Source organism: Maniola hyperantus, chromosome 6 (genome assembly GCF_902806685.2).
Source record: "Maniola hyperantus chromosome 6, iAphHyp1.2, whole genome shotgun sequence".
NCBI lineage: Eukaryota > Metazoa > Arthropoda > Insecta > Lepidoptera > Nymphalidae > Maniola > Maniola hyperantus.
In genome coordinates, this window is record NC_048541.1 from 5,468,645 (window position 1) to 5,494,215 (window position 25,571).

Here is a 25,571-nt window from a genome sequence, read left to right on the forward strand (position 1 = left end):
ATCTATCAGTACATCTACTATATTCTCAATAAATAATAATAACTAAAGTGAATAGAAATAAATATAATTTATTTATTTTTTATTTATTTATTATTTTAATTTACTTACACAACATTACTTAATATACACATAACCCACCCCTACACATTTACACTTACTCACACACACACACACACACACACACACACACACACACACACACACACACACACACACACACACACACACACACACACAAACACACACACACACACACACACCCATAGATTTCCTTTGCAACAATCTAGGTTCATACGTTTATTTAAATGTAAAACGTTATAGATTAACAACTGTCTACAAAAAATTTATTTATTTATTACTTTTTAGATAACCGAGGGAGAGGGCTGGCTATCCTTAACACAGATCTAAAAATCTAGCTAGGATAGCCAGTTCTTGATCTTGTAACATTCATAATATTAAGCACTAATTGTTCAAGATCAAACCCATGTATGTGTGTAACTATATGATTGAAAAATAAACGTTTTATTTATTTATTATTTATTTATAAATATGTAGGTATTCCATGGGCTCAAAAAAGCTACAACCACTTTAAACACTGTAGTCTTTGACTAGAATCCAGAGCCGTAGAGCCAGTAAAAAAAAAGCAAAACATCAATAAATAAATCCACTAAATCCAAAAAACAGTCAAAAAATAAAAATCGGCTTGATATTGTATAAAATTACGGATAAACTATGTCTTACTATGAATGTGGTGGAATTTAAAAAATCCCTAATAAAGGAAAGATAAATTATTTACAGCATAGGTTTCACTTAAAAATATCACTCGCTGAAAGTTGAAACCATGTTCAAATGCCTCGTATATATTTTAGTTCCAGTTATTTTTTCAATGATATATTATTTCCCTTTTATATGGAGTTTGTCTTATTTATCACTTTTTAGTGTGTGTCTAATATGTGTAGTTTTTGTGTTAACCCTGTGGGGACATCTCGCGCTTTCTTCGCCGCACCAAACGTCTTTATTTTTGTTGGATAGTATAGAAAAAGAGGCTAGGATATTGGAGACAACAATACGGGTTAGTATTTATTTGTTTAAATATAAGAGGATGCCCGCGACTTCGTCCGCGTGGATTTAGGTTTTTAAAAATTCCGTGGGAACTCTTTAATTTTCTGCGATAAAAAGTAGCCTAGTGCCGTGAAAAGCTAGCAGGCAGACAGACAGACAGACACACTTTTGCATTTATAATATTAGTATGGATTTTTCATCAACTTTTTCAAAAATGTTCAAAGCCCAGCCCTAAATGTTTGTATAAAATTCTATTTTAAGCGTAAGTCAGAAAAGCAGGTTAAATTTAACTAATTTTATAAGTTATTAAAATGTTCCCTCATATAAAGCTTGCACGTGGATATAGATCACAACGCGTAGAGGCTAATCGAGAGATTTAATCTTTATTATAACCTAACTGCAATATTAACTTGATTAGGGCACAATTGCTATTGTAACCACTTAATCAAAATATCGACCTAAACACAAAAGTATTTAATAGTCGTCGAGTCTCGAGTCGGAACGAGACTGCTTGAAAACCTTCAAACACCGGGTATTTATACAAATCGATTCAAGATGGCTCCCCGCCACCGATCGCGTGACATCGGATGAGTCAAATATTGTCCAATTCATTAAACTAACTTCAATAAGCTAACAGTCGGCCTTTCCTGATCGCTTTCACGTCTCGTGAAATAACCGACTACCCGTTGCGTGACCCCTTCATGTTCACAACAACTAAACTGTTTTGTTGCGTGACCCCGTAATGTTCACAACAACTAAAACAGAAGGTATTCGCCCATTAGCAATCAAAACATGAAAACATCCCTTGAACTGCCCGCTGTCAGTTTCAATCACACAACAATAAATCTAAACTTTTGACCTCTCATTCGATGTACACAAAATCTACATCATCTACTGTACTAAATTACTTCTAGATTCTAAAGCAATTCTACCACTGGTTCGGAATGCCACGACCTAGCGAGAAGAACCAGCAAGAAACTCGGTGGCGTCTAACTGTTCAAATTTAACAAAAATTTTGCGGGTACTTTATAAAAAAATATCTGCGGGTATATTTTTAATTTTACTTTAAATTACTCGCGTTTTCAAAAATACAACTGTTTAGATGGCAAAGCAAAATTAAGGCAACGTAAGTTAGATCCCGCTTCTGAACTTTAAGCGTAAGTCAGAAAAGCAGGTTAAATTTAACTAATTTTATAAGTTATTAAAATGTTCCCTCATATAAAGCTTGCACGTGGATATAGATCACAACGCGTAGAGGCTAATCGAGAGATTTAATCTTTATTATAACCTAACTGCAATATTAACTTGATTAGGGCACAATTGCTATTGTAACCACTTAATCAAAATATCGACCTAAACACAAAAGTATTTAATAGTCGTCGAGTCTCGAGTCGGAACGAGACTGCTTGAAAACCTTCAAACACCGGGTATTTATACAAATCGATTCAAGATGGCTCCCCGCCACCGATCGCGTGACATCGGATGAGTCAAATATTGTCCAATTCATTAAACTAACTTCAATAAGCTAACACTATCAAAAATATTCATTTAACTTAATGTTCGCTAATTATTTAATACAGTATTATGATGTGCGGGTGTGCGGGCGTCCCTCCACCTTGTACCCTGATTGCCACCTCAACCTGTCGCACACCTACTATAATTTAAGAATTATGCTGCCCCTCAAACTTCCTGGTCCATTGGACAGTTTCCAAAAACTTCCTGTTCATTTTGTAATCTTAAAATCCCTATACTACATACTTAGTTAAATATTAATATCTGAAACTTGCAACAAGTTCGTTGCAACTTGCAATGTTCTTACTGATTCAAAACTATGTTTACATTTTTTTAGGAAGATCAAAATAATTGGGTATATTTATCCAAAAAACCTCACTTACCAGTCCTTTTTGGTAGGACAGTGGACAGTCAAATACAACTTTTAATTGACTATTTCCTAAGAGACTTTGTTACTCGCTGGGTCAAGGAGCTCTCTCACAGACCAGAACCAGTTATTGACAAATTTAAAGAGCACATCTGGAATGCCATACAGAATCTGCATGAAAGACTATTGAAAGTGGATGCTGAGAAGTTATTAGCCAATGACATGGTGACAAAAATAACACAGCATTTTGAACGCATAAGGATTGCTAGGAGTTGTGCGTAAGTGAAATTATAATTTTCAGTATTATTAATTAGACTCACATAGTTCAAATAATGAAGCTAATTCTGTTGTACATAATTTCAAAACTAAAATGCCAGGTCCGAAAGTATTGATATCCATTTAACAATGATCTCTGCACTAGACTTAGACGTGTCATTTTAGTTTAGTTTAGAAATTGTGCTATCCCTTTCATAATGTTGCTTGCGGAAAAGGATAGCACTAGATTTAGACCTGTTAATTTAGGTCAGTTTAGAGATTGTGTACAAGAGAATCGCTACCATTCTACACCAAATACCATAATTTCAGGTTTGTAACTCAATTAGTCTATGGGGCAGAGACCTGCGACACGCAGACAGATAGACAGACAGAACCGACAGTACCGAATCCTAAAATTAAATTTGTTCTTGTTTCAGTTTGGAACTAAACCAACCACCAGTGTTTGCCCTGGCTCCACATTTAATATCGTCAGACACTGAGTTACACTATTTACGTCAAATGAGTGAACTGATTATTATGTTCTTGATGCCTAGCTGTTACTCCCTTGTTCCAGCATCACATCTTCTGAGGGAGATTTTGGCATGCAAAAGTAAGTATAAAGTTTTGTCTTACAATACAGATTTTGTTGTTTCATTCAAGTGTAGGTAAACGAAATTATAAATAGAAGTGTGTAACAAGGCCTCTATAATATTTTTCCTGTAAATTAAATTGGAATTATACCAATATGCCCACACAGTGGTATGCACAGTGTTCGAAGCCAGGGTAGGCATTAGTTAGGTAGGAACCTGTTTACATGCAGGTCATAATGAAAAATATGCATTGAGCTATCACAACTGGGGTAAGCAGTGCATTTATGCCACTATGATCTGCATGGATATTGGTTTTTTAAAAATGATTTTCCGGGACAAAGAAGAGCGTATATTATGTTAATTCAGGGTATAAGCTATCTCTGTTCCAAATTTAAGCCAAATTGGTTTAAGAAGTCCTTTTGGAGTGAAGGAGTAACATTTCACATTTGTTAGGATCAGCTGACGCCCGCGAATTCGTCCGCGCGGCTTTAGGTTTTTCAAACTCTTTGATTTTCCGGGATAAAAAGTAGCCTATATCCAGGGTATAATCTATCTCCAATCCGAATTTCAGCCAAATCCGTTCAGTAGTTTTTGCGTGAAAGAGTCAGAAACATACACACATAAATGCACACATTACATACACACAAACTTTTATCTTTATAATATTAGTGTGATTAGGATTAGGATAAGATTTTTTACTCAGTTTTCATTAGTAGTACAGTACGCGGCAGAAAGTAATGTACCTTCGGCCTTTTTTTTTTAATAAAGAATATTAGCCATGTTAAAATTACTAATATTCCCCTTTCCTCTCCAACTAAGCGTCAAGCTTGTGCTAGGAGTAGGTACGACAATAGTGCAACTGGAGGGGTTTGAACCGTCGACCTTTCGGTTTTCAGTCCACTCCTATACCGGTTGAGCTATTGAGGCTCTCTTTAGAATGACATTTCGGCTTTGTAGAACGTTGTCTCTGTGACTCATACCTATATGACGTTTTGTCGGTCTCAACGGCTGTAACAATACTCAACAAATCTGCTATTGCCTTAGGGTCTAGGGATAATCCGCCTCTGCGCGTACTGTAAGTATCTGGATTAAAAATAAACATAATATTTCTAGTATTACAGCCAGCAATAGATCTAGTCACAGAACCAGATTATATAAACCAAAAGATAATTCAATATCTGGAAGCCCAGAAGGAAGTGGATGCCATGCATGTTAGGACTCATGAATATGCCAAAACATTTGAGGACTACATTAGACTGATAAATAACTGCAATAATGTTGACACACTGAAACGTTTACGGTTAGTTATGTAACTGACTATTACTTTCGTTACTTATGATTAATGGAGTTTGAAGTTCTTTACAGTGACTCAACCAACTGAAAAGTGGAGTAATTACTTATAACATAAGTACTAGATGATTTTGATGCCTGGGACTTTGTGCATGTGAATTTAAGGTTTTTGTAGAGCCAGTGGGAAAAATAACATAATATAATAAGTTAAACTGTGATACCCTAGTGGTTAGGACGTCCGCCTTCTAATCAGAGGTCAGGGGATCGAACCCTGGCACGCACCTCTGACTTTTCGGAGTTATGTACATTTTCATTAATTAAATATCACTTGCTTTAACAGTGAAGGAAAACATCGTGAGAAAACCTGCATGCCTGAGAGTTCTCCATAATGTTCTCAAAGGTGTGTGAAGTCTACCAATCCGCACATGGCCAGCGTAGTAGACTATGGTTAAAGCCCTTGTCACTCTGAGAGGTGATTCTGGTGTACTCTGTAGTGAGCCGGTGATGGGTTGATCATCATCATCATCATAAAAAGTCGGAATAAATATAAAAAGTAGCCTATATCCGTCTCTAGGATACAGGCTATATGGAATAAATGATGCCCATGTTCACTTGGATTTCGATTTTTTGAAAACACCGTGAGAAGTCTTTGATTTCCGGGACAAAGTATGTCCATCCCCAGGACCTAGTTATCTCTGTACCTTTCGTCTAGGGTGAATGAATGGGCCGTGAAAAGAAAGCAGGCAGACAGACAGATAGACATACTTTCGCATTTATAATATTGGAATGGATTTCTTGGCAAAAGTGTATAATTATTATCTGTTGTACTGTTTAAACTGTAATGTAAGTTTTTTCTTGAATTGATTGTGAATAAGAGAAAAGTACTTATAGTACGCGACGGGTCGAGATGCCAATCGGGGTGGGAATGCCCCACACACCTGCACGTCATCCGCGCTGTCCCTCACCGGCGCGGTATCTCGGGACAGGCTTGCGACAGGCGTAAGTCTCGCGATCATTGCTGTCAAACGTCCGGTTAGAGAGAGACACCAATAGCCACAAAGCAAAACAAGAACAAGAGCAAGAGAGACAGCAAATGATATATATATCGTATTGCTCCTGCTGTCGCGTTGCTGTCGCTACTGCAATTGTTTACGTAATCATCCCGCCGGTTAGCGCGAGGGTTGTGCGAGTGTGTGGGGCGCCCCCACTTCGATTGCCATCTCGACCTGTAGCGTACTATCATCATCATGATCAACCCATCACCGGCTCACTACAGAGCACGGGTCTCCTCTCAGAGTGAGAAGGTTTTGCCATAGTCTACCACGCTGGCCATGTGTTTATTGGTAGACTTCACACACCTTTGAGAACATTATGGAGAACTCTCAGGCATGCAGGTTTCCTCACGATGTTTTCCTTCACCGTTTAAGCAAGTTATATTTAATCGCGTAGGTACTATACATACTATTAATTTGTATGTGTTGATCAGGTACGATATTGTAACGCAAATCATGCAAGCGACCACGTTACAAAACATAAAAAGGGCGAAAGGCATTGACATAGACCTGATAGAGAACAGCAATAACCAGCATAACGTGAGCCGCCAACAAGTGGCCGACGCTAAGAAGTTGAAGAGATACATCGACCAACTCACTATAGCCAAGGCGGAATGTGAAGCTGCCTTGTGGAAGTTAGGCTGGGATGGGGCCTTCCCGGCTGTTGAGTCGGACAGCAAGGTAATGATAATGACTTCTATAGACTCGAGCCGCCATGTTTTGAAGCATGCTCAGTTAAACCTATGGGTTAACCGGACGGGTCGTAAAAAGCTAACAGACAGACAGATAGACACACCATCGCATTTATAATATACTAGCTGATGCCCGCGACTTCGTCCGCGTGGAATTAGGTATTTGAAAATCCCGTGGGAACTCTTTGATTTTCCGAGATAAAAAGTAGCCTATGTCACTCTCCAGGTCTTACCTATACTTACCTATACTCATGCAAAAAATCACGTCAATCCGTTGCACCGTTGCGACGTGATTGAAGGACAAACCAATAAACCAACAAACCAACAAACAAACACTTTCGCATTTATAATAAGGGTACTGACTAGCTGATGCCCTTGACTTCGTCCGCGTGGATTTTTGTTTTTCAAAATCCCCCGGGAACTTTATGATTTTCCGGGATAAAAGTAGTCTATGTGTTAATCCAGGGTCTAATGATCTAATCTATCTATTCCCGTCCAGTAGTTTTTGCTTGAAAGAGTAACAAACACACATACACATACACAAATTATCGCCTTTATAATATTAGTGTGATTAGGTTACATTACTCACGTGTAACATGGCTCATATTCATTTATTTAGAAAAATAATGACAAGCCCTTCTGTCTTATCATCATCTTATCACTTACTATCAGGTGAGATTGCAGTCAACTGCTAACTTGTATCAGAATTATTTTTTTGTTGTTTCAGGCAATGCCACTGCACAAGGTGATGGAAAGCGTAACAGGTCGACGCTACCTCTCGATGTTCCTGGAGACGCTGTGCTCGCAGGGCCTGGTGGGGTTCTGGTCGGCCGTGGAGGAGCTGCGCCACAGCCCGCGCGGCAGCTGGCACCAGCTCGGCGCCGAGATATTCTACACCTACATCAGATCACCCAGTGCCGAAATAAAAGTCGATAAAGTATGTTGTTTGTTAGAACTTACCTGGTCTCGTACCCGAAGGATTCGAACAGGAGCCTATAAGCCTGCGCTGTCCGTCCATCCGTCCGTCTGTCTGTCAGCGGGCTGTATCTCATGAACCGTAATAGGTAGAGAGTTGAAATTTTCGCAGAATGTGTATTTCTACAACACCAAATAATAAGTATTTGAAAATGGCCGTCTGAATGTTAATTAACCATTTGTAAGTCCGACTCCGCACTTCACCCGTTTTTTTTTGCTTAAAATAACTTACAAAGAAACAATGACACTATACCATAGACATGTTACGTTTATACATCACTAGCTTATGCTCGCGACTTCGTCCGCGTGGACTACATAAATTTCAAACCCCTATTTCACCCCCTTAGGAGTTGAATTTTCAAAAATCCTTTCTTAGCGGACGCCTACGTCATAATAGCTATCTGCATGCCAAATTTCAGCCCAATCCGTCCAGTAGTTTGAGCTGTGCGTTGATAGATCAGTCAGTCAGTCAGTCAGTCAGTCAGTCAGTCAGTCAGTCAGTCAGTCAGTCAGTCAGTCAGTCAGTCAGTCAGTCACCTTTTCCTTTTATATATTTAGACTATCCATATTAGAAATGCAAAAGTGTGTTTGTATGTTGGTTGATTGGTTTGTCCTTCAATCACGTCGGAATAACGAAGCAACAGATCGACGTGTTCTTGCATGATTATAGTTAAAAGATCTAGAGAGTGACATAGGCTACTTTTTACTTATCACAGGATTTTTTCTTATGTGTGTAGACATAACAATCGATGCCAAAAAAAAAAGTCGGGGATCGGGCAATCGGGGAGGGAACGCCCCGCACACCCGAGCTAACCTGCTGCGAGCGAGCGCGGGTGACGTACAGGAGTGCGGGGCGCCCCCCCCCCCCCCTCATACCCCGATTGCCATCTCGACTCAATATCAATATCAATCCGACCATAATATTTTTAATGGTTTACGTACCTTAAGCAATGAACATCAAGAATTTTGACTCTATATAACATAAAACATATTAGACACACTACACTATCTTTGTTTTCCGTAGGATCAAAAAAAGTAGTTATAAAACACACAAATCAGCTAATTGAGTTTGATAACTTTAGGCTTATATAATTAAATTGATTGTAGGACACTAGAAAAAGAATGGAGGCATTTCTTTTAGGTGATAAGGGACCAGAAGTATTCTACGAAGTTCTAGATACAGTGGTTGACACGATTCAAGAGAAATATTATCATTCTTTTTTATTGAGCGACCAGTATAAGGCTTTGATTGCTGAGTTGGCTACCGAAGAGGCTAATAAAGGTAAGGTAATATCAAGAATTAACTAAAATATTTATAAAATACTAGATGATGCCCGCCACTTCGTCAGATTTAGGTTTTTTTTAAATCCCGTGGGAAGTCTTTGATTTTCCGGGATAAAAGTTGCCTGTGTCAATTTCCGAGATGCAAGCTACCTCTGTGCTAAATTTCATGTAAATCGGTTAAATGGATAGACCTTTAAGAATCCCGTGAGAACTCTTTGATTTTTCAGGATAAAAAGTAGCCTATGTCCATCCCCGGGGTGTAAGCCAACTTTACCAAATTTTGCCAAAATCGGTTAAACTGTTGGGCCGTGAAAAGCTAGCACACAGATAGACAGACAGACAGACACACTTTCGCATTTATAATATTAGTATGGATAAATAAGGCTAGCCACACACCTGTGGTGAATAGACAGTGCGCGACAAGTTACAATTTAGAGCCTATATGCACGGTCGATAGTTGCAGAGTCTTTACGCATGGAGTTGCCGAAACTTCCATTATAAGTTACAGATTCTTGAGTTGCCCGTCGTCAGCTAAGTTGCCGGGCAACTATCGACCGTATGCGTGCGTATAGGCTCTTAAAGTACTAAACTATTGCACTGATTACGATTGGTCCGACCGAAAAAGATCTGAGTTATGCTCAACTTGCGCTTAAAGAACTTTTACTTCTAAAGGATCAGGATCATTAAACCGGCACAGCAAGAACGGTAACGCATTGGCGATTCCTCTGGTGCTGCAAATGTTCATGGGTGGCGGTATTCACGTTATATCAGGTGACCCGCCTGCTCGTTTGCTCGCTAATTTTATTAAAAAAAGTTGTAAAGTTCATCGTCATCATAATGGTTACCAACCGATAGACGTCCACTGCTGGACATAGGTCTCTTGTAGGGACTTCCACATGCCTTACTTTCTAAAGTTAGGAGGCGCAAAATCGGAACTGATTTGGGTGACGACCTCCCTGGCGCAGTAATAAACGCTGTGGTCTTATTAGTGGGAGGCCCTGGGTTCAATTCCCGGTAGGGGTTTTGAATAATTTCTAAATTTGGTCTGGTCTGGTGGGAGGCTTCGGCCGTGGCTAGTTACCACCCTATGGCAAAGCCGTGCCGCCAAGCAATTTAGCATTCCGGTTCAGGTTAGCTCGCTTCCATCTTAGACTGCATCATTACTTACCACCAGGTGAAATTGCAGTCAAGGGCTAACTTGTATCAGAATAAAAAAAACAAAGGTAATATCTGGTTACATAGTAAACATTTTGTTACAGAACTTTGTTCAGAGAGATCGCCCATCGAGGATCGTCAGCTCTCGAACGAGTCGGTATCGTCAGCGGAAAGCGCGGGCACCGTACATCTCACGGAACATTCCACTTACGCGAGGAGAAAACTAGACCAGTTGCAGGAACGCCATAATAATAAGACTCAGGTATGAACTAAATCTGGGAGTAATAAATAATTTCTAACCCCAGTGTGGTTATGTGTAATAGTCTGTTAGCTACCCCAATGTCAACGAACAACAACGGGGGTGACATATGACTAAAACACCCCCCCCCCCCCCCACTCCACTCCACTGGGAGTCTGGTCCGTTTACCAAATTTTCTTCAGTCGTACGTGTATGTTTTAGGCTTTAGCAGCTCTCCGAGCGTCACTAAAACCGGAATCGCCAGCGCTGGCGATGCTCGCGAACGAAGTGGAAAGACTTGCGGGCGAGCAGATGCGCCTAGAAGCGCACCTCGCTAGGACTGACACATGGGCAGAACATCTGGGAAACTGGCGGGCCACTGTGCACAGTGCTGAGGTACCCAATTGGTTCTTTTTTTGCAAAGACAAGTTCTTAAATTATATCCCTTCACTTAAATAGTCCTCGTCAAATTTAAGAGTGTGTTGTGTGTGAACGGAGGGGAGCTTTTTTAAAAACGGCTTCCCGGTTGACTGCAATCACACCAAATTGTATGTTATCGCGTCTGCTTAGAAGGTGTCTTAGATACCCTCTTCTTTTGAAGCTGAGAGGAGATGCGTGTTTTGGTGATTGATTCAGATTATTGAGAGATGACTTTATTTAAACTGTCGCATAAAACGCACAAATACATGTAGCACGCGACAAGTCGAGATGGCAATCGAGGTATGAGGCGGGGGACGCCCCGATTTCCATCTCGACTTATCGCGAACTATGCTTGTCCTTTACGTCAAAACGCATGTACAGTGCGACAAGGCTATGTTGGCGCGTGGCGAAAATCGGAAAAAACGTTGCCGTCAAGTGTCCCTTTTGTTCTTGTTTGCATATTCTTAGCCTTTGTTTTCCAACAGCGCCCCCCTGTCAATGTTATTCAAGTGCCAAGAGAGCCTTGTCGCACTGTACCATCTCAGTTCCGTCGTAAGTAAAAAAGTGGGTTGTTATCGCACAGGTCATAGACGAATCCAAGCCGCCCCAATTTGTGATAGTAGTGCACATGGCGGAACAGGAACCAACTAATGAAGATGAGAGGCCTGAACAGATATCCACCGGCTGGGTTTTACTGAGGACCCTCAACGAATTTCAGGTATTCCTAAGAAATTCTAAAAGGGTTCCTATATATTTGTAAAAAGTAACTGAGCTGAATAGAATTATAGTGAGTGCGTATGTTATAGCGGCTTTTGTTACTCTCTATCTTATTTTACAACCTACCCACATTTAATTCCGCTAATGTTAAAAGTGAGAATCTTATTCAATAATATTTTGTTCGTAATTTTTTTGAAAATAATCAATTAATTGCCATGTTTGCCATTAAAAATTTAAGTGGGTTTCAATTTTCTTTTTTCAGGAGCTACATCGAAAGCTGAGGCCTATGTGTTCAGAGTTAAAAAATTTAGAACTACCGTCAAATTCTTTTAAGTTCATTTTTGGGAAGAATGACAAAAATTCATTAGAAAAAGCTAAGATTTTAATACAAAAATATTTAGAAGTAAGTCTTATTTTTTTTTTAAATATATTCTCTTGCATCTATTTAATTTCTTAAATTGTATTTGTATATTTTAATGTTGCAGTATTTAATATTTTAATGCAATTTTCAGTTCGTATTAGAAGACGATAGATTGAACCAAAGTGAAGCATTGTACACATTCCTCAATCCAAGTTCTGAGTATATGAAACAAGGCGATTTACCAAAGAAAAATAAATTTTCCTTTTCTACATTATTTAAAAGGTAAAGGTGTTTGTCTTAGTGATGGATTATATTTATACGAGTTATTATTAAAATTGACCTCAATTGACTCTATTTTTCTTAATTTTTCTTGATTTTTCCAAAACTAGCAATAAGTCGTCAAATGGGGTAGCAGTAAACTGATAGTTATTGGGGTAGTCGACTCTAAACAAGTTATCTGAAAGGAGATTGCCCATTTTCTTAGGAGCTTTGCTTTTAATTAACTCTTCTTCAAAATAAATGGGTGTTTACGATTCTACCTGTAATTGTGGATATTTTCAATAATAGAGTGAAAGAAGAGACGTAATAAAACATATAATCGTAAAAAATAACACATTTAAAAAAAATTATTTAAGTCTTGACGCCACAAAAGAGAGTCCGTTCACGGGCGATCTCCTTTCAACATAAGTATACCTTACTATACACAAGCGTGTTTTGCGCCAACTATAACTATTAGAAAATCGTTAGCGAAAAAAAAAATAGTTATCAAGCTCCTTCTTCTTTTGCATAATTTTAAATAGAGTGTGATTCTTTGCAGCACGAGTAGTGACGCGACCAACAGGTCGTCTCAGGAGGAGGCGTTCGCGCACCTGTCGGCCGACGTAGACGAGATATCGCTGTACTTGGACGGCAACGGCGACGCGGCCGCCAAGAACGTGCATAGCTCAATGCGTGGTAGGTTTGTACTTGACGAAAATATGCTTCATCCTCATCAATCCATCGCTGGCTGATTATTAAGCACGGGTCTCCTCTCACAATGAGAAGGGTTTGTCCACTACGCTGGCCAAGTACGGATTAGCAGACTTCACACATCATTCATTAGAGCCTCAGTAGCTCAATGGTTAAGGAGCGGACTGACTAAGCAGGCGAAATTTACATTTGCGAAACACATCACCATTGGTCGAAACGGAACGTGACGTCACAATTCACGTTTTCAAATTTTTCTTCTACTGTCACGTGACAGGTGAGTAGCGTGAATTGTGACGTCATCTCGCGTAAAATGGCGGCGTTTGAACAAATCAAATTTTAGCATTGTTTTAAATATTAATTTAAAAAAAAATTTGAACATGAATTTGAATTTTTAGGGGCAGGTCCCTTGGGCGAGGAGCGCGACAGTATAGCGGAACCACTATATGCGTTGCTTAGTGAAGTGTTTGATATGCGAGGCGTGTTCAGATGGCTCAGGAAAACACTGGTCACTTTCGTACAAATCACTTACGGCCGGACTATTAACAGGTATAACGCCAATTTTATTTCAGATCGCATTCTTTAATAGATTTCTATTTATTTATAGACTAGCGCTAGGCTGCAATCAGACCTGCTGGTAAATGAGGACTCGACTACGGGTCGGGTGCAGACCTTGCGGTACGATAGTAAAAAGGTGAAGGAGGAACCAAGTCAAAAATTTCTTGGGCACACTCTCCGAAATCTAATATATCCTGAAGAATACCGATAGTCACGCAACTTGGTGCCGATATTCCAAACTTTGAAGCTTAGAATTGAAATTTAGATTTATAAATATTACTTTCTTTGAATCTCACGCTTTTAGTAATAATTCTATAACTATTTTTTGCAGTTACCTGCTTTTTAGAAATAGGTCAGCAGCGTATTAAAGTGTTCATATTTCGACAGGCAAATCAAAGAGACAATATCGTGGCTGTTCTCGGAGCAAATGCTGCATTATTATATTAGTATAGTATTGAAGTCATGGTGGCCGGGTGGCGTACTCAGCGAGACGATTACCAACAGAAATATTAGAGATAAAGGTAGGACATTTTAAAACTACTGCAAATTCCTAATTTTTAATAGATTTGACTATAGTCCGTACCATATGAGAACTCACTCGCCATTTTAGCTTTGTGTCAACTGTCATGTAAAAAGTACGATTCGCCTTTATAATAAGCACTAAAATCGTACTTTTGACTTGACGATTGACACATAAAATGGCGAGTGAGAACTTGAAATTTATACGTACAAAATCTCAGATTTTTTAGACCCCAACTTTGCAGCTTTATTTTATTAAAACGGCTTGGACACACAGACAGACGTACTGGTCGAGACTGTAAGGGTTCCTTGTATGCGCTACGGAACCCTAAAATATTGATTGTTGGTAGAGCACACGCGCACGCTGGCGCTGCAGCAGCTGAGCGAGGCGGTGGTGGGCACGCTGTCGTCGCTGGTGGGCGCGCACGCGGCGGCGCGCGGCGCGCACAAGCTGTTTGCCACGCTGCAGAACCCGACGCACAACAAACAACTCTTCTATGTGAGTACTATTGTTGGTAGAGCACACGCGCACGCTGGCGCTACAGCAGCTGAGCGAGGCGGTGGTGGGCACGCTGTCGTCGCTGGTGGGCGCGCACGCGGCGGCGCGCGGCGCGCACAAGCTGTTCGCCACGCTGCAGAACCCGACGCACAACAAACAACTCTTCTATGTGAGTACTATTGTTGGTAGAGCACACGCGCACGCTGGCGCTACAGCAGCTGAGCGAGGCGGTGGTGGGCACGCTGTCGTCGCTGGTGGGCGCGCACAAGCTGTTCGCCACGCTGCAGAACCCGACGCACAACAAACAACTCTTCTATGTGAGTACTATTGTTGGTAGAGCACACGCGCACGCTGGCGCTACAGCAGCTGAGCGAGGCGGTGGTGGGCACGCTGTCGTCGCTGGTGGGCGCGCACAAGCTGTTCGCCACGCTGCAGAACCCCACGCACAACAAACAACTCTTCTATGTGAGTACTATTGTTGGTAGAGCACACGCGCACGCTGGCGCTACAGCAGCTGAGCGAGGCGGTGGTGGGCACGCTGTCGTCGCTGGTGGGCGCGCACGCGGCGGCGCGCGGCGCGCACAAGCTGTTTGCCACGCTGCAGAACCCGACGCACAACAAACAACTCTTCTATGTGAGTACTATTGTTGGTAGAGCACACGCGCACGCTGGCGCTACAGCAGCTGAGCGAGGCGGTGGTGGGCACGCTGTCGTCGCTGGTGGGCGCGCACAAGCTGTTCGCCACGCTGCAGAACCCCACGCACAACAAACAACTCTTCTATGTGAGTACTATTGTTGGTAGAGCACACGCGCACGCTGGCGCTGCAGCAGCTGAGCGAGGCGGTGGTGGGCACGCTGTCGTCGCTGGTGGGCGCGCACGCGGCGGCGCGCGGCGCGCACAAGCTGTTTGCCACGCTGCAGAACCCGACGCACAACAAACAACTCTTCTATGTGAGTACTATTGTTGGTAGAGCACACGCGCACGCTGGCGCTACAGCAGCTGAGCGAGGCGGTGGTGGGCACGCTGTCGTCGCTGGTGGGCGCGCACGCGGCGGCGCGCGGCGCGCACAAGCTGTTCGCCACGCTGCAGAACCCGACGCACAACAAACAACTCTTCTATGTGAGTACTATTGTTGGTAGAGCACACGCGCACGCTGGCGCTACAGCAGCTGAGCGAGGCGGTGGTGGGCACGCTGTCGTCGCTGGTGGGCGCGCACAAGCTGTTCGCCACGCTGCAGAACCCGACGCACAACAAACAACTCTTCTATGTGAGTACTATTGTTGGTAGAGCACACGCGCACGCTGGCGCTACAGCAGCTGAGCGAGGCGGTGGTGGGCACGCTGTCGTCGCTGGTGGGCGCGCACAAGCTGTTCGCCACGCTGCAGAACCCCACGCACAACAAACAACTCTTCTATGTGAGTACTATTGTTGGTAGAGCACACGCGCACGCTGGCGCTACAGCAGCTGAGCGAGGCGGTGGTGGGCACGCTGTCGTCGCTGGTGGGCGCGCACGCGGCGGCGCGCGGCGCGCACAAGCTGTTTGCCACGCTGCAGAACCCGACGCACAACAAACAACTCTTCTATGTGAGTACTATTGTTGGTAGAGCACACGCGCACGCTGGCGCTACAGCAGCTGAGCGAGGCGGTGGTGGGCACGCTGTCGTCGCTGGTGGGCGCGCACAAGCTGTTCGCCACGCTGCAGAACCCCACGCACAACAAACAACTCTTCTATGTGAGTACTATTGTTGGTAGAGCACACGCGCACGCTGGCGCTGCAGCAGCTGAGCGAGGCGGTGGTGGGCACGCTGTCGTCGCTGGTGGGCGCGCACGCGGCGGCGCGCGGCGCGCACAAGCTGTTCGCCACGCTGCAGAACCCGACGCACAACAAACAACTCTTCTATGTGAGTACTATTGTTGGTAGAGCACACGCGCACGCTGGCGCTACAGCAGCTGAGCGAGGCGGTGGTGGGCACGCTGTCGTCGCTGGTGGGCGCGCACGCGGCGGCGCGCGGCGCGCACAAGCTGTTCGCCACGCTGCAGAACCCGACGCACAACAAACAACTCTTCTATGTGAGTACTATTGTTGGTAGAGCACACGCGCACGCTGGCGCTACAGCAGCTGAGCGAGGCGGTGGTGGGCACGCTGTCGTCGCTGGTGGGCGCGCACAAGCTGTTCGCCACGCTGCAGAACCCGACGCACAACAAACAACTCTTCTATGTGAGTACTATTGTTGGTAGAGCACACGCGCACGCTGGCGCTACAGCAGCTGAGCGAGGCGGTGGTGGGCACGCTGTCGTCGCTGGTGGGCGCGCACAAGCTGTTCGCCACGCTGCAGAACCCCACGCACAACAAACAACTCTTCTATGTGAGTACTATTGTTGGTAGAGCACACGCGCACGCTGGCGCTACAGCAGCTGAGCGAGGCGGTGGTGGGCACGCTGTCGTCGCTGGTGGGCGCGCACAAGCTGTTCGCCACGCTGCAGAACCCGACGCACAACAAACAACTCTTCTATGTGAGTACTATTGTTGGTAGAGCACACGCGCACGCTGGCGCTACAGCAGCTGAGCGAGGCGGTGGTGGGCACGCTGTCGTCGCTGGTGGGCGCGCACAAGCTGTTCGCCACGCTGCAGAACCCCACGCACAACAAACAACTCTTCTATGTGAGTACTATTGTTGGTAGAGCACACGCGCACGCTGGCGCTACAGCAGCTGAGCGAGGCGGTGGTGGGCACGCTGTCGTCGCTGGTGGGCGCGCACAAGCTGTTCGCCACGCTGCAGAACCCCACGCACAACAAACAACTCTTCTATGTGAGTACTATTGTTGGTAGAGCACACGCGCACGCTGGCGCTACAGCAGCTGAGCGAGGCGGTGGTGGGCACGCTGTCGTCGCTGGTGGGCGCGCACAAGCTGTTCGCCACGCTGCAGAACCCCACGCACAACAAACAACTCTTCTATGTGAGTACTCAACTGCAAGATGTCGTCTAACCGCCTTGTTAAGGCCTATTCACACACAAATCAGTGAACTCACAGTTCTACGGTTCCATATCAGTACTACAGTGATACCACAATGTCTTCGTCAAAAAGCTCTCTATGTTTATAAGAAATAAGGCTCAGATAAATTGGCAAGTTATCAAATTATGGAATTCTTTTACAATGTTTTCAACATCACGTTTTCAGCAAACACTATTAGTGGAAACAAAGTTTATCGAACTTACCAATAGTCTCGTTTTTCTCGTTGTCGTCTTGTCATGACGCTATCGTGACCTATACTATGAGTAAAAATCACTACCCATATTAAAAATGCGAAATTGTGTTTGTTTATCCTTCAAACACGCCACAACAGAGCAACGGATCGGCGTAGATTTTTGCTGGATATATGTAATTAAAGACTTGGAAACTTGGTGCTACTTTTTATCTCGGAAAATCAAAGCGTTCCCACGGGATTTTAAAAACTTAAATTTTTAAATGATTTCTTGTGAATAAACCAAAAGTATATTTATAATAATATTTAATATTTATAATATTTAATATTTAATATTTGATATTTACCATTTTATTGTACCTAAAATTGTATTTGCAATACCCTGACAGGGTCTCATGTATTTAGCTTTTAGCTTTAAGCACCTACCATCAATTAAATGTACATGAAAGCAAATAAATAAATCTGAATCTGAATCTATATTTTTTTACCTTACTATGTAAAGGAATATAAAAACAACGGTTATAAAAGCAATAGACAGTGGGCCAAATACAAAACTCAATGATAATGCTATTATCATGAGGGACGCAATTACGAAGATATTTCTTTTCGATTTCTTGTATGATATTATAACTTGCTTGGGTCTCGCTTCTATGTAGGATACAGTCTGAAAATTAAATAATAAAATCGATTAGAAAATACAGATACAGATATTGTAAGATCTTATATGCATGTATGCAATACATGTCCATCAAATACAATCCGACTATTCGTAAGCACTTGTAAAAGTTTATACGAATAAAAAAGATTTCCATTTTCATTTTCATGAATTTTGTTAAAGTACTTACTGAGTAACTTAAATTGTTGCTATTAGTGACCATAAGTAACTTCTCGCCAAGTATGCGGTCTGCAAAACATTAAATTAATAGTTTAAATCACTTCACACTCTTAATCTCAAATAATAGGTACAGTCAGCAACAAAGCTAGGTACAGTACGCGGCATAAAGTAATGTACCTTTAGAAGGACAACGCTCTACTTCCCGTTTACCAATGCAAACTCTGGAATCAACTCCCTTCGGCGGTCGTATTCAAGAGGCGGACCAACAAATTCCTGAGAGGCCGGCAACGCATTGGTGGTTCCTCTGGTACCGCAAATGTGCATGGGCGGCGGTAATCACTTAACATCAGGTGACCCGCCTGCTCATTTGCTCGCCATTTTTATTCAAAAAAGAACCTATAGGCACGAATCATATTTGACAGGCTAGCAAGGTAGCACAAGTAAAGGGAAAAATCCGAAAATCGTGAATTTGTGGTTACATTACAAAAATAAATAAAAAGTTATTTCTCATACGATGGTACGGAACCTTTCGTGTGCGAGTCCGACTCGCACTAGACCGGTTTTTCATCCTGAAATATTTTTTGGACCAAGAAAACAGGGAACTCTTAATAATTTTGCTAACAGTTCTACTTACCGCTGCTATCAACACCAATTTTATTAACTTCATCTAATTCTCCATTCCTTATAATTATTTGGCTGGAATCCTCGTTATAGCAATACATTTGTTCTGCCAAAGTACTCGTAAAGTCGGCCTTGTTATTCTCGAACCGTCGTTTTATTTCGTTCAAAAAAAGAAATGCTCTTGATCGTTGACAAAGCTAAAAATAATAAGATAATAAATGTATAACGCGTGAAATTTAACTCCTCACGCGCCATTTTAACTTTTTGTGTCAAATTTCTTGTCAAAAGTACGATTTTAGTCCTTATTATAAAGGTGAACCGTACTTTGACATGACAGTTGACCCATAGATTTAAAATGGCGCGTGAGGAGTCATTTTTTGCCGACTATATTTCTGAATTTCACTCCGAAAGTGCTTACATATCACATGTATACGGATGATCAAATCTCATATAATTTAAAATTGTTCTTTGTATGTTTGTCCAGGCTAATCTTCGCAACTGCATAACCAATTTTGGTGAAACTATCGCGAGCAGAGGAAAGAACTTTGTAGAAATCTAGAAATGGCCCAGGAGTGATTTAGGCTACTTTTTTATCCTAAATTTCCTACTAGTTTTTTAAAAACATGCCGACGAAATCGCAAACAAATACTTGTTCTTAGTTTAATAAAATTCGTATAAACTATAAATATATTTTATCTTATATTTTTTTATGAAGGAAATTCTGTCTTATAAATAATATTATAATATTAGAAATATATAAAGTACACCATAAATAATGTTCAAACGTGGAATCCAGCCAAAATTCTTGTATTGGAAAGCCCCACGCAGTCTCTACTGAAATTAATTTTGATCACAAGTTCTATATTATTAACTATCTATAATTTTAAACCTGATTGGTAGCTTTTCATAAGGTATTTTTAGTCTGATTCACCGTCATTTGGCACAGTGGTAAATAGTTAAGCTAAGCGAAGCGGGTTTGATTCCCAAAATGAAATAATTTGCGGCTACCGAAGAATATCTTGTTTCTTTTAAGCTATACTAATTTAGTTATGTGGCGTGGCATACACCTATTCATTAGTGGTTTCAGTTAATAAGAGTTTAATATTAAAAAGTTTAAATACATACCCTGTCAGTAACACAAAAGAAAAAATATTCACTTTCAATTACATAGTGTAATAAGTATTTCCCATGTGAATACGTCATTTTGTGATTACAATTAATAATTTTTTTGAGCACTTCCTCCAATATTTCTATAAAGTTCCCATCACAGGTTGCATATTTATTCAAAACTGTCTTTTGGAATGCCACAGCGCTAAAAAGAATCGGCATCACGGAATTTCAATAAAAACGTTTACATTTTAAATAAATCTCCCGTTTCTATTGAGTAGGTGTTTTATTTTTAACTTCGAGTCGAGATTTTTATTTGTAAATGGTAGAACTTTTTAAACAACTTTTCGACACAATGTTTTAAAGTAATCTGTGAGACGGTTAACGTTTTCAGGGCCAGCACACTCTTCCGCAAATTTACGCTCGCAACGATATCATATAGATATCACCCAAGCTAAAATTAGGTGATATGTGGGCACGCTCTTAAATTGTTCTCCGCTCAAGTGTCAATTCCTATTAATCAATTCACGCTTGATGGGATGCGACGCGGCGTAACAGGACTATGGTGCACGAGCATGTTATGAGCCAATTTTGATAAATTACATTTTGAAAGTTATTTTAAACTAGATGACGGCCGCGACAACGCCCGCGTGGATATAGGGTTTTTAAAAATCCGAGAACTCTTTTGTTTTCGAGGATAAAAAGTGGTCTTTGTGTTAATTAAGGGTAGAAGCTATCTCGATTTCCAGGCAAATCGGTTCAGTCATTGTGGCGTGAAGGAATAACATCCAAAGTTTCAGATCACATAATATGAATAATCTAAATATATAAAAGGAAAAGGTGACTGACCAACTGACTGACTGATTGACTGACTGACTGACTGATCTATCAACGCACAGCTCTAACTACTGGACGGATCGGGCTGAAATTTGGCATGCAGATAGCTGTTATGACGGATTAGAATTTTTGGAAATTCAACCCCTGAGGGGGGAAATTTGTGTAGTCCACGCGGACGAAGTCGCGAGCATAAGCTAGTAATATTATAAATGCGAAAATGTGTTTGCTTGCTGTCCGAAAACTACAATCAAAATCAAAATTTATTTATTTGTCCACATATGAACTGGCGTTTTTTTTTTTTATTAAAGATTGTATTTTCTTTATTTTACAGGAAATCTTCGAACTAGTTCTACTTGAAGTATTTCCAGAGCTGAAGCGCTATCAGTGAATGTGAGTTAAAGTAGAGTAAATAGATTTAATAGAAAAAATATATCTACAGGGACTCTTGAAACAATCGAATGTTTTCATTCCGTTAATGTATTGATCAAGCTTTATTACTGAACCACTAAGTTTTTTAATTTGATATGAATAATCCGATCATTTTATTGCGTCAAGTTACGTGTGTTACTTTCTTGTTCCATTTTATAGAAATGAATGTTTTGTTAATGTTGTATAAAGCCAGAGTAGGTATAAACTATAAAACAAAGATTTGATCTCAATATCGCTCTCATATTTTATCTGTTATGTAGATGTAGCTTAATGCTTAGTTGTATGATTTCTGTGATCGTTGTAGCAGTGTGCCAAGATTTCTACTTTTTTTACGATCCTGGTTTATTAAGTTAGTGAAAGCTACGTTACGTACCACACAAATATTTTGTTGGACCATTTTTTATGTACCTGAATTTTTAAAAAGGATCGTCATTACACATTATTTACAAAATGTTTTAGTCGAACTAACCATTTTAAAAGTGTTACACTAAGACACTGAACGAATGTGTATTGGATTGTTCCGAGACTACTTTTGATAATAACGTTTTGACGTTTCGTACTTATTTTTCTACTTATGATGATAGGTTGTATGTTATTGGGCCATTTGACAAAATATTTTAATCTCAATTATTTTAATACGACTACATAATCAAAGAATTTACACAAACAATTTTTGTATAGAAGCAGGCGTTACTTTGCGGAAGTCCATGATATACAATGAACCAAAAGCTTAATTTGCTGTAATCCGCTGAAACTGCAGCATGCGAAATGCACCGCCCGCCCTCCCACTGCTAAACATGCAGGAAGAAGCAGCCACCATTTCGCATGCTGCATGTTGCACCATACAGATTCGACCTGTTTCAGCGGATTACAGCAAATTAAGCTTTTGGTTCATTGTACAAACAATTTTTACCGGGTAGCGATGGGTAAAGAATTTACTATAATAAATTGACAAATTGTAGTGCAAACGGATTAGCAAAACCAGAAAAAAAATTTTTTTTTGAAAGTTGATCAAGTCATTTTATCCGCGTATAAAATAAGTTAATTTATAAAAAATAAATCATTAATATAATAATAGAAATATTTATAACGCGCTGTATTCGCATTGGTTTGAGAAAACAACTGGATGTCTAAGTTATTCATATTTTATTATAATATGTTTTAGTATAAAAATCATAGATCTGTCTTGAATTTCTGTAACACAAAACGTAATGAATAGAAGATTGTTGTATCTATCAATTTAATGTATATTAAAATTAAGAGGAGTATGTTCCATACGGATTATTATAAACGTAAGCACATTCCAAAGATCTTAAGTATTAAATAAATTGAAACAGTCAGGATCAGATATATGCATAAATAGAATAATAAAAATGTCACACGATCACCGGAACTTAAAGCCATTTTATACATATCCAAGCGTTCAATTATTTATCGCATATACCTGCTTATGATGTATGTGGAATATAACTGACCTTGTGTTACTTACTGGTCATGTACCTATAGTACCCGACCACTCGTACAGCCCCAGCGCTAACCCGGAGCGGGATAGCGTGGGTGACGTGCGGGTGTGCGGGGCGTCCCCCTGCCTCATACCCCGATTGCCATCTCGACCTGTCGCGATGGCACTTTTAATACGAGTTGTGAGTTTAATATATTTTTTATACCACCCATTATGCATTAATTTAAATTGCATATAAATACTAAACCACATACATATTATAAATACCACACCACTATATATACCACATAAATATTATATTACATATAATATTTTGATATTATTTGATTTGTGATAATATACGTATATCTATGTATGTTTGTGTATACTATCGTAATATAAGTGTAGGTATATATTTAGTACCATTAGTGATTGTTCATGTTGGACCTCCCGATTTTTAAATTTTTTGGTAGGTATTTGTATTATTAAATAATATTTTTATATTATATAAACGTGTCTGATGCTGACTGTACTCTCTTCTACTGTAAAATAAGGTGGCATTCCAAATACCCAATTGGACGTTGTTACGTAAAAAGCATCCAACCTACACATTCAACTTGTTGGTTGGATCCTTCTTGCGGAATAATGTCCAATTTATGTTAATTTAATATTGAGGCTGTATTATACAAATATACTTATTTATGTATGATTTCCATATTATCTACTTTTTATGAAAAGCTTTTAAAATTCACTTTTTTCTTAGTTTTTTAAGGCTCAAATAATTAATTTATATGTAACTTAAATATATTTCTTTGATAAGTGAAGTAACAGCATTTATGTTTTTTTAATTATTATTAGCTGATGCCCGCAACTTCGTCCGCGTGGATTCAGGTTGAAAAATCCCGAGGAAACTTGATTTTCCAGGATAAAAAGTACTCTATGTCACTATCCAGGTCTTTAACTATGCAAAAAATCACGTCAATCTGTTGCGATTTGCGACGCGATTGAAGGACGAACCAATAAACAAACACACTTTTGCATTATTTGATTTTTTATTTAAAAGGCGAAGGTATGAGAAAAATAATTGTTTTAATTCGGTAGAGTAAAAGTAAGTATCCAAATACGTAGGTCTTTTTGGTCGCTGTTTAAAATCTCGCTTGTACAAAGCTTGTATTATCTGGAATATTATATTAAAGTCTTTTCGTAATTTTATATACAATAGTAATATATTGATCATAATTTCATGATGCCAAACAAAAAACAAGCTGATTTTTAAAGTACTTCTCTATCGAATTAAAACTGCTGAAACTGTAATGTATAGATAAATAGGTAGTTGTATAATGTAAATTGTTAATAGAGAAATTTTGACAAAACCAAAGCGCAAGAGTCGTAGCACACTATCATATTAAATTGGCCTAACTGTCTGAAATGTATAAAACTTATAGTTCGAAAATTACGAGTACTAACTAATGTTGTCACTATACTTTGTCCATTTTATTCCTGGTTTTTTGACAGCTCACTCCCATGAAGGTTCGTATTGTTTAAGTTAAAATTTCATGCAAATAATATTGTACTTCATGGACGGGTACCGCCCCCTTAGTGATGTGCCACACATAACGATTACTACGATTGGGCCACAGATTACAAATAATCGGTAGAAATAAATGCTAGTATATGTAAAATATGTTATTTAATCAGGAAGAACACAAAATTTTAAGGTTGAAACCAATAAATTAAAATATTAGCATTATATAAAGTTTTACTTTCTTCTTATTATAAGGCATACAAATAAAACAACTTAAATAGTTTACGTTCACTCAGCGAACGTAAATGCGTGTGACTAGTAGGTACGGGCGTTTGTTGAGTGACAGACTGTCAAAATGGCGGCCGCACGGACGGTCGGTTGATGTTGCACGTTGACGTATATATAAGTTTTTACGTTTACAGTATTTATTTTCATACTAATAAATATGAAAATAAATATATAATATAATATTTTTACAAAAAAAAAATAAGCGATATCGATTATTACCTCCTTTAGGACATCACTATAACTTGGCAGTCATCAAGCTGTCAAAAGACTGTTCTTAAAATGGACAAAGTATAGTTATTTTAAAATTGACTGTATTTTATTGCACAATATAAGAAATAGATATAGTTGTAAGATACATGAATGTATTAACTTTCTATCTGCCCTTTTTGCTAATTGAACAAAAAATACTAAATATGAAAAATGAATAATTTTGGAACTTGACTTTGGAAAAATACTTATTAAGTGTTATATATATTATACTATATTTTCAGCGTTGACTAGGTATAAAATGAAAACGGAATATAATGTACCCGTTATAGTGCATACTATATTAAAGATCTGAATACGTTTTAAACAATAAATATTTTATTTTAATAACTTCCCATAAATTAAACAAAATACATTATAACATTTTAACAGTACCTATTAAAACATAAGGTACGCTGTATACATGTTGGACAGGAAGTCCATGATATACAAGGGTCAATAAGCTGAATTTGCTATAATCCGCCGAAACCTACAAATCTGTATAGTGCAATGTGGCCATTCTT

General features: G+C 39.9%; 2 protein-coding genes across 2 annotated transcripts; one reads left to right on the top strand and one right to left on the bottom strand.

Annotated features, from left to right (window-relative positions):
- Positions 1 to 643: 643 nt before the first annotated feature.
- Positions 644 to 25,382, top strand: LOC117983037 (sorting nexin-25-like). The gene is made up of 17 exons (XM_034969487.2): positions 644 to 1,072; positions 2,912 to 3,219; positions 3,634 to 3,806; positions 4,900 to 5,086; positions 6,563 to 6,809; positions 7,548 to 7,757; positions 8,903 to 9,077; positions 10,339 to 10,496; positions 10,695 to 10,868; positions 11,476 to 11,610; positions 11,872 to 12,012; positions 12,122 to 12,252; positions 12,788 to 12,924; positions 13,335 to 13,485; positions 13,882 to 14,015; positions 14,364 to 14,512; positions 21,450 to 25,382. Exons 1-17 carry the CDS (start codon positions 842 to 844, stop codon positions 21,504 to 21,506), a joined length of 2,898 nt encoding a protein of 965 aa, XP_034825378.1. The 5' UTR covers positions 644 to 841; the 3' UTR covers positions 21,507 to 25,382.
- On the bottom strand, positions 18,125 to 20,741 carry LOC138402427 (vesicle-associated membrane protein 7-like). Its single transcript, XM_069499042.1, has 4 exons — positions 20,300 to 20,741; positions 19,188 to 19,371; positions 18,564 to 18,622; positions 18,125 to 18,382 (listed from the first exon to the last, which is right to left on the bottom strand). Exons 1-4 carry the CDS (start codon positions 20,501 to 20,503, stop codon positions 18,203 to 18,205), a joined length of 627 nt encoding a protein of 208 aa, XP_069355143.1. The 5' UTR covers positions 20,504 to 20,741; the 3' UTR covers positions 18,125 to 18,202.
- Positions 25,383 to 25,571: the final 189 nt, after the last annotated feature.

What these genes read in the sequence shown, in the direction of transcription:
- LOC117983037 (XM_034969487.2), top strand. Translation starts at nt 842, where the DNA reads ATGTTCAAATGCCTCGTATATATTTTAGTTCCAGTTATTTTTTCAATG. An exon ending in CCGAAATAAAAGTCGATAAA is followed by an intron (nt 7,758 to 8,902) that starts GTATGTTGTTTG and finishes AATTGATTGTAG; the next exon opens with GACACTAGAAAAAGAATGGA. An exon ending in TAATACAAAAATATTTAGAA is followed by an intron (nt 12,013 to 12,121) that starts GTAAGTCTTATT and finishes TGCAATTTTCAG; the next exon opens with TTCGTATTAGAAGACGATAG.
- LOC138402427 (XM_069499042.1), bottom strand. Translation starts at nt 20,503, where the DNA reads ATGCCGATTCTTTTTAGCGCTGTGGCATTCCAAAAGACAGTTTTGAAT. An exon ending in TCTTTTGTGTTACTGACAGG is followed by an intron (nt 19,372 to 20,299) that starts GTATGTATTTAA and finishes TATTATTTTTAG; the next exon opens with CTTTGTCAACGATCAAGAGC. An exon ending in AATTGGTGTTGATAGCAGCG is followed by an intron (nt 18,623 to 19,187) that starts GTAAGTAGAACT and finishes AATGTTTTGCAG; the next exon opens with ACCGCATACTTGGCGAGAAG.